At 42.9% G+C, this 9761-nt stretch overlaps 1 protein-coding gene across 1 annotated transcript in view; it reads right to left on the bottom strand.

Annotated features, from left to right (window-relative positions):
- GALNT11 (polypeptide N-acetylgalactosaminyltransferase 11) overlaps positions 1–9761 on the bottom strand; it is a 75675-nt gene that overhangs the window by 23417 nt on the left and 42497 nt on the right. Inside the window, exons 9-10 of the mRNA XM_026652089.1 lie at positions 6556–6774; positions 3125–3229 (exon numbers count right to left, since the gene is read on the bottom strand). Coding sequence (XP_026507874.1) covers positions 3125–3229; positions 6556–6774 — 324 coding nt within the window. The remainder of the gene's footprint in view (positions 1–3124; positions 3230–6555; positions 6775–9761) is intronic.

The following is a 9761-nucleotide window of genomic DNA, read 5'->3' as shown; positions in this document are numbered from 1 at the left end:
TGTTGCTTTTTACAGATCCAGACTAAAACGGCTACCCCTCTGATACAATGCTTTTTCTGTGTATACAGTGCTAATGGTAGAAAAAGTTACCTGAAAAATTTCAGGCAGACTGGAAATTAACAAAAACTAAAATTAAATGTTCCTTGCACACACTTGAACAATCTTGTATAATTTATCTGAAATGCACCAGGATCTCTGATAGAAAATAGGCTTAAGAAGTGTTTTAAAGTTGTGCTTATTCTTTTTACAGGATTTATTGGAACAAAACTATGTTTCGGGCCTAAAGGGAGGAAATTATATTGTTCTACAATATGTTTGGCTAGCAGAGAACAAAAACATCTCGGAAAGAGATGACATGATGTTGGTCAGTTTTCTATTAGAACTGACTGCTGAGTTTGCTTCAGGTAAATTAGGTGCATTGTAAAGGAAGCCAGACAGTAGTGTTCAAAAGCTGAAGAAAGTTTTATACCTCCTAAGAAGGGTAAAATGGGAAAGTTACAATTACTAGTGATGAATTTTTTAACCACCGCCTCTTTCTTTCTGAATACCATAAGATTATTTGAGGTGAAGGGGTATAAATAGGTCTTCTATTATGGGGGGAGGCAACTGTCTCCCATCCTCCCCTGTGTGGAATTCTAGCAGCTCAATGTTAAGATCATAGGAAGAAGAAGGAGGGAGACAGTGACCAAAGTGTACAGATACTGTATTTATTATTCCTGATCAACATCCACATCAAGGTCACATGTTTTTCAAATCTTTCACTTCACAGATTATGTAATTTAAAAATGCAGCTTCACAGTTTAGCATCACAATAACGGTATAGTTATGTGTAAACTGATTCAGCACTGCATTTGCACAGTCAATTAGTAAGACAACTAGCTTTTTATAAGCTATAAAATAAATCGCAGAGGAAAATCTTGATTCCAAAACCATAATAAAACAAAAGCATATTTTTGCTACTGATGGTAATAGCTTCTCCCTAAGGAACTCTCACTTGCTTTGTTAAAACTACTTGATGAAATACAAGAGTTACTGAGAAAAAAAGAAAAAAATTACTTACCTGTCACTCTTGTTCTCTGAAGATACAAGCTGCAGGAGATCACCCCTCAGAGCTCTGGCATCTCCCCACAAGTCTCACAGGACTAGCAGGGATCCAAGCTCTAAAGCAGGGGTGGGCAAACTATGGCCCGTGGGATTGCCACCCCTGTGGCGCTGCGGGGCCCATGCCGCTCCCGGAAGTGGCCCGCACCACGTCCCTGCATTCCCTGAGCGGAGGGAGGGCCAGAGGGCTCCGTGTGCTGCCCTCGCCTGCAGGCACCGCCCCCCGCAGCTCCCATGGGCCAGGAACGGGGAACCGTGGCCCACGGGAGCTTCGGGGGAGGTACCCACAGGTGAGGGAAGCACGGTGAGCTCTCAGCTGCCTCCTCCCCCAGGGGCTGGAGGGATATGGTGCCGGCCGCTTCCGGGAGCGGCACAGGGCCAGGGCAGGCAGCCCGCCTGCCTGCCTTAGCCCCGCTGTGCACCACTGCCACCCCAGAGCCGCTCCAGGTAAGCGGCGCCGGGCCAGAGGCAGCACCCCGAACCGCTCTTGCACCCCGCACTCCAACCCCCTGCCCTGAGCCCCCTTGTACACCCTGCACCCCTCCTGTGCTCCAACCCCTTGCCCTGAGCCCCCTGCTGCACTCCGCACCCCCTCCTGCACCCCAACACCCTGCCCTGAGCCCCCTGCCACACCCCTCCTGCACCCTACACCCCAACCCCCTGCCCTGAGCCCCCTCCCGCACCCCAACCCTCTGCCCCAGCCCTACAGTCATGGCCCTGCATGCAATTTCCCCACCCAGATGTGGCCCTTGGCCCAAAAAGTTTGCCCACCCCTGCTCTAAAGCCACTGGTTCCAGTAGGTGGCATCGTGCACTGCCTCCACAGTGGACCCACCAGGCCCTTTAGTGTCTTAAGGCATCAGTACTTTCCTAAACTAACGTATAAATAACAGCGCCAAGTTTTCCAAACTGACTAGTGATTGCAGGTGCCTTAATTTTGGGGTGACCATCTTGGAACCCCTTAAAGGAGCCTGATTTTCAGAGAACTAGAGTTACCAGACCCCCAAGTCACAATGTGCTAATGGTGCCATACAACGAGAAACCCAGAAAATGCAATACTTGTCTTAATTAAAAACAAACTGAAGAGAGGCAGAGTGCAAGGGGGACAGTGGACAAAGCAGCAGCACGTACATATCGTGAATCCCCAGAACTAGTTAACAACTGACTGACTGTAGCAGCTCTTAGGGCTTGTCTTCACTACAGGGGTAAGTCGACCTAAGTTACAATACTAGCCATGTAGTCGACGTAGTTTAGGTCGACTTACCCCGGTGTCTTCACTGCACTGCGTCAACGGGAGGCGCTCTCCGGTTGACTTCCCTTACTCTTCTACAGGGGTCAACCAGAGAGCCCTCTTCCGTCAATTTAGCGGGTCTTCACTAGACCCGCTCAATTGATCCCTGCTACATCAATTGCAGCAGCGTGGATAGTGAAGACCAGCCCCTTAGAGTCAAAGGAATGTCAGTCTTTCTACGAGGGGTAACCAAAGTGGAGCCCATGAGCCATATGCAATTCACAGTAATACAAAGAGGCAACCCACAAAGACAACAGCTCTCGGCATCTGATGCTCCATGTTGACCAGAGCAGGCTGCTCCGCATAAGACTAGGGACTGGTCTACACTAGAAAATCAGGTCACTTTAATTACATTGGTCAGGAGTGTGAAAAATCCACACCCTTGAGTGACATTAAACCAATCTGAGCCCCTGTGTAGACAGCACTAGGTCGCTGGAGATATCTTCCATCCATCTAGCTTACCGCCTCTCAGGTGTCTACATGGAAGGGCTACAGAAGCTGTGCCACTATAGAGTTTTAAGTGTAGACACACACAAGTGTGGCATGATGGGATTTGCAATCTACATGGTCAGCACTTGCACATTGAAGATAAAGGTACTTTGCAGCTGGCTCCTTTTCATCAAAATTAGGTGTTGCATTAGGCTCCTTCTCAACAGCATAGCATGCTGGCAATTCGACAGTCTGGAAAATCCTTACATGAATTAATGGCAGCAAGCCAACATCGATCACCTACCTGGTTTTGATCATTGTAGTCACACTCCCTAACCACGACTAGTCCTCCTTTCTGACTTGGGTGACCCTGGGCAACCAGACATTTGTTGGTTTGAAGGTGATAAAGCTGTGAAAGGAAATGATGACGCTTGATTTATACCATCATTAAAAGGCAAGTAGCAGAAGGAACATTTGGCAAGTCTTCTAATAATCCGTATTTCCTAAAACTCGTCATACACTCACAAAGAAACACCTTCTCCCCATTTCACATATAGGACATTCTGCTTTTTAAATTAATATTTTAGTATAAATACACTTAAACCCTTTAATTTTATTTTCAAGATCTGACGAGTTCCCCCCCTGCGATTTGGAAGTAGTGTGCACAAATGACAGAATTTTGCCTGTTGTGTTTGTGTAACTCAATTATTCCCTACCAACTCCATCCTCTCTCTGAACAGCAGAGGTCACAGACATACTTTCACTCCGGATATTTAATGGGTTTTCTTTCTAGGATTCACAGCAATTACAAACATCAAAATGCTTTCGCCTCCAGCCCCCACCACCTTCCCTTTTGGATTCACTTAATGCAAGTGACTTTGTGCCACCTGATTTCCAAAAACTTCAGGAATTGAAAATCTACCTGGTCTCAACTACATTAATTTAATTAGGCCTCTGGTGGGGATTCAATTTGGAGTGTAAAACGTCCCATGTCTTTCAGATGAGCTCCCAGCCCAGTTTTGATGCATTGACTATAACCTGAAGTAGAATAACCTGGAGTTTGGTTTTTTTGGCCAGACTGGGATCAAACACTCAATATGTGGCTGCATATTGAAGAAAGCCTACTACTGCAATGAATTATGAAGCTCTTAGTTGCTGCTCAGCTGCTCTCCTGGTTTGACAAGTGCCCTTCTACCCAACCCTGAATTCTGGTGATGGTCATTTGGTCAGTGGTCCCATGAAGTAGCTCAGCATGCTCAAAGGCTTTTATTCTGGTTATTTGGCTTCAGTATGATCAACAACAGAAAAAAAGCTGATCTCCATTTTGGAGCTGAATGTAGACGAGCTTTCACAGCCTTGGAATAGTGAGCCATCCTGAAAAATGAGCCAATTTTGCCTTGGATAAATGCATGCAGTTACTTCGGCTTTTGTTTTATTACTAGGCTATTTCTGAAAAAAAAAAATCAGTATTTTATTATTCTTTAGATTTATAAAACCAAGAGGCATTGCTATGAACACTCTAGACAATGCTAACAGATACATAAATCCAGAAAGAAATAGCTACTCTGTATCATGACACTAAATAATCGGGCAGCACAACAACAAACTGAATTCCATTTTTCTCTGAGCATCACCCCCAGCAATATTTGCTTCTTCAGATGCCCTAAGATGCTATGCCCTGCAGCATAAATAACTGCTATCCCCTTTGCTGATTTGCACTACACATCTAAATCAAACAGATTCCATATTTTAAAAAGAGAATGTCCCTTAGAATCCTCTCAATCAAGGACTTTAGGGAAGATCAAATTTTGAATGTTAATCACTCACCAGTAGCTCCTTAAATTATGTAACTTACGTGGTTTTAAAATGATGTGTGTGTGTCATCAGTCATGGACCACTAGCATTTGACAGTTTTTATGATACTTCCCCAGTTGGCTAATAAGCACTGCTCCTTTCCAAATTAGTTTTTATATTATAAAGGTGGGATTTGGAGTAATTTATTCTGAACCCTTAGGAGTCTGGCACACTGGTGATATTGGCTGATCATTCTGTTCCCTGGGCCTCTTGACTCAGTTTATATAATGAATTAGAGCCAAAGCTGACTAACCACCCACACAATATTGAGCACACTTAGCAAACCCCGAAGACTCAAGCTGCAGGACTTTAATTCGATTTGGCAGTACACTGCCCTGTTTATTCAAAGGACATAGAAGGCTATCCTCTAAATTGAAGGGAAGGAGATCCTTGGCTACAGAGAAGGTCCCTCACTTCATTTTGAGATGTTCAAAAGCCTTGAATAACCTCATCCAAAACCAACAGTATTCCTTCAGCTAAGCCTTCATCTGGGAGTAACCAAAAAGCCATTATTATCCTCCAAAGGTAAAAAGAGCGACAAGGAAAGTGCCTAAGTCAGGTTGGTGCATCTGCTGTATTAGAACAAGCCAGACATTTCATTTTAAAACTTACAGCAGCCCAACCAGGTACTGAACTGAATATGAAAATATTCTATAACTGCTTCACTGCTGGACTCCGCTGTAGCTCCTTCTACAGTGAAATCCTAGTGATTTCAAAGGGACTCTGCATGAGCACAGGTGTTCACTTGATGATCACCTGTTCTGTTCATTCCCTCTGAAGCACGTGGTATAGGCCACTGTCAGAAGACAGGATACTGAGCTAGATGGACCTTTGGTCTGACCCAGTATGTCCGATCTTGTGTTCAGCATGCAGCAGCCTGCAGGATTGGGGCCCTACGCTGTAAGAGTTGCATCCATTTTTTAAAGTTTACTGTTAAATATTGCAGACTACGCTACGTTGTCCAGAGGGGGGCATGTTTACGTATTAACCAGATTACTTATTAAATTGGTTTATGATCATCAATGGGAGGTTCCCACCTGTCCATACCTAAAATAAGAATTACTTGAGTCTCCTACAGCTCTCTCGCACACAGAAAGATTGACAGATGTTCTATGGAATCTGGAGTCATTCCTGCTTTTTTGGAAAGTTTAAAAAAAACTGTACTGGGCCAAATTCAGCACTGGCGAAAGCAGGTGCAACTCCAGTGATTCTTGCATACAAACCCATAAAACAAGGTCTACTTAGTAAGAGATGGATATGCACCATTTTAAAAGTCTATCACCATATCCTTCTTGATGGTGTTTATTGCTAGGTTTCCACTAATACACCAAATACTTTCACTGAACATCTAAGAGTAAGATTTCTTACTTGGCCTTACCTTATGGGTAAAGGGCAAGAGAGGCATTTTCAGTCAGATGTGACTTTTCATCTTTGCAAAAAACTGTTGAATAAAAGTATTGACTAAGGAAAGCTAATTACATTGTACATCCATGATAAACAAAGAGTGTGAAAGTCTCGGGGTAGGTTCTTCTCAACCCAAATCTACTCTCAGAACCAGTGGTCAGTCATGAAAGTGTCCTACATAAACTTTAACGCTGAAAAGTCTCAACACAGGGAAAGACATTGCTTCAGTACTGTACCATCTGAAAAGAACCTGGCTTACATAAAGGGGCCTTTTCCAATTTACCTCTGGATAAATATACAAAATTTGACATTTTCAAGACAAAACTAACTTTTATTACAGAATACACCAATTCACCTCCTGTGAAAACAATTTACTGTACTTACTTCTATGTGCACCATCACAATAAGTTTCAAAACTACCTAAAAAGTGCAGGGGGAAATCGAAGGATTTTCTAAAGAAGTTGAACAGTGTCTTACCCTTCCACGCCGCAGTATTTTTGGTCGTTTTTGCCCTCTGTTAATAAAAACTGGTTGCTGAGCTTTGGCATTGGGCCCAGATATTTGCATCTCTGGGTAGATATTATCTAAATACCATTTAAATGACTTGCAGTTCATTTTTTTCCTCAACTCCACACGGTCAGTAATGTTTCCATAATTCCTGGCCCTTAGTTCAGGTCTTAGAGCAAAATACTGTTCCTACATAGAAAAGAAATAGGAGAAAATATCCGATCAGAACTATTTACATTACTTCTAGTACCAATTTTAAACAGTGATTAATCCAATGCATTAAACTACATACCTGTTCCATTTAACCACTGACTTAAAGTATTAGTTCTTCTCTGAAAATTGGAATTAGAATCATAGAACACCAGGGTTGGAAGAGACCTCAGGAGGACATCTAGTCCAACCCCCTGCTGAAAGCAGGACCAACCCCAACTAACTCATCCCAGACACGGCTTTGTCAAGCCGGCCTTAAAACCCTCTAAGGAGGGAGATTCCACCACCTCCCTAAGTAACCCATTCCAGTGCTTCACCACCCTCCTAGCGAAATAGTTTTTCCTAATATCCAACCTAGACCACCTCCACTGCAACTTGAGATCACTGCTTCTTGTTCTGTCATCTGCCACCACTGAGAACAGTCTAGCTCCATCCTCTTTGGAACCCCCCCTTCAGGTAGTTGAAGGCTGCTCTCAAATACCCCCCTCACTCTTCTCTTGTGCAGAATAAATAACCCCAGTTCCCTCAGCCTCTCCTCGTAAGTCATGTGCCACAGCCCCCTGATCATTTTTGTTGCCCTCCGCTGGACTCTCTCCAATTTGTCCACATCCTTTCTGTAGTGGGGGGGAGGGGGGCCAAAACTGGACACAATACTCCAGATGTGGTCTCACCAGTGCCGAATAAAGAGGAATAATCACTTTCCTCAATCTGCTGGCAATGTTCCTATTAATGCAGCCCAATATGCCGTTAGCCTTCTTGGCAACAAAGGCACACTGTTGACTCATACCCAGCTTCTCGTCCACTGTAATCCCCAGGTCCTTTTCTGCAGAACTGCTGCTTAGCCAGTCGGACCCCAGCATGTAGCAGTGCATGGGATTCTTCCGTCCTAAGTGCAGGACTCTGCACTTGTCCTTGCTGAACCTCATCAGATTTCTTTTGGCCCAATCCTCCAATTTGTCTAGGTCACTCTGGACCCTATCACTACCCTCCAGCGTATCTACCTCTCCCCCCAGCTTAGTGTCATCTGCAAACTTGCTGATGGTGCAATCCATCCCATCATCCGGATCATTAATGAAGATGTTGAACAAAAACGGCCCCAGGACAGACCTCTGAGGCACTTCACTTGATACCAGCTGCCAACTAGACATCAAGCCATTGAGCACTACCCATTGAGCCCAACGACCTAGCCAGTTTTCTATCTACCTTATAGTCCATTCATCCAATCCATACTTTTTTAACTTGCTGGCAAGAATTCTGTGGGAGACCATATCAAAAGCTTTACTAAAGTCAAGGTATATCACGTCCACCGCTTTCCCCATAGCCACAGAGCCAGTTATCTCATCATAGAAGGCACTCAGGTTGGTCAGGCATGACTTGCCCTTGGTGAATCCATGTTAACTGTTCCTGATCACCTTCCTCTCCTCCAAGTCCTTCAAAATTCCATAATGTCATTTTAGAGTCAATGTTTATTGTGCCTCTATGATTTCCATAACAAATTTGTTTGGTTTACAAGTCAAAAAATGATTTATTGTCTAACTGCCACACATGCAAGTTTAGGGCTTGTTCTTGCATATGAATGAGGTTATTCATGTGGTCAGTCTCACTTACTTCAATAGGACTACTCATGTGATTGGAGATATTCACATCCACATGCATTTACAGGACCAGGCCTTTAATCTGGGCTCCTGGAGTTAAGATGGGTTCTGTCCTTATCCTGCCTCATCCCTAGTAATAAAGATTCTAAAGGCTAAATTATGCCCTCAGTTACACCTATGCAACCCCAACAGGGTTGCAATGAGAGCTAATGAGATTACAGAATCATTATTACTGGTGATGTATGAAAAGGAAAATTCCCATGTTGATTCTCACATCCTAGACTGAGTTTTCAGGTAAAACAGAAAAAAGACACTGGCTAATTTCATATGCATTCTTTAGGATACAATAAGCATGGAACCCTGACACTTCGCTGGGTAAATCTGCACTTTAAACAATGTCTGGAACTTGCTGGAGATAATGACAGTCTAGTGCTATTTTTAATCTTCTGGTCTTCTGTCCGACACTAATTAAGACTATATATCCATCATTACTGAGATACTTGTTAATTATGAAGTTGCTTCCAAAGTTAATATCAATGAAATTTCTGTAGCAGGTACAAAGAAGCTATAAGAGCAAAGCTAATACAATTTAGCACAAGGCATATCGTGTCTATAGTGAAATGGAATCCGCAGCAATTGTACACTGTCATAGGAAAGAATTAGGTTAGACTTTTCTGTATCAAATATATAATTCTGTGTATTATTGTATCTGTTCCTTTTTTCAATAAAAGTATTAATGAAGTGGGATATTCAGTGTAGTCCTCATCGTATCCTTAAAAGTGTAACTATGATATTTTGCTTTTTTTGTATTGCATATTTGTATCTCATATTGCATAAATACATAATTTACAACTCCTCATGAATGTAAAAATTAAAATGCAATTTTTACTATTTCCCTTCTCCTCTCTATCATATAGTATTTTTGATTATTTACTAAATGCTGCTGTTGAACTCTCTGCTGAACAAAACAGAGGAAAACAGACCATCTACACTAAATCTTTCTATATCTCTCTTCTATATCAGTCATCCCACTACAGCTTCAGTCAATATCATTATCTTGGCACTTTCATTATATGTATAAGCATGGAAATATCTTCAGACCTGCCTTCCATCCCTAAATCTGCTGTAACAAAAGGCAGCTTTCAGAGAACAAGAATAGAAAAAGCCGGAGAACTCCACAGCTGATACAAGAAAAAAAGGCACAGAACTGAAGTAGAGTACTCATACAATCAGTAGGTGAAGTCCTTTTTGGACAAGAAGTGGGATTGGCTGGTGCCTCTAGTCCCTAATGCTGACCTCAGAAGCCAAAAAGAGGTATAGAATTTAGGAATTCTGTGTATCTCACACTAAGAAGCCGAATAACAAGAACGA

This window comes from Terrapene carolina, unplaced genomic scaffold (genome assembly GCF_002925995.2).
Source record: "Terrapene carolina triunguis isolate 2854851 unplaced genomic scaffold, T_m_triunguis-2.0 Scaffold111, whole genome shotgun sequence".
NCBI classification, from domain to species: Eukaryota; Metazoa; Chordata; order Testudines; family Emydidae; genus Terrapene; species Terrapene triunguis.
Note: the sequence above shows the minus strand (reverse complement) of the source record. Positions and strands in the feature narration are given on the sequence as shown.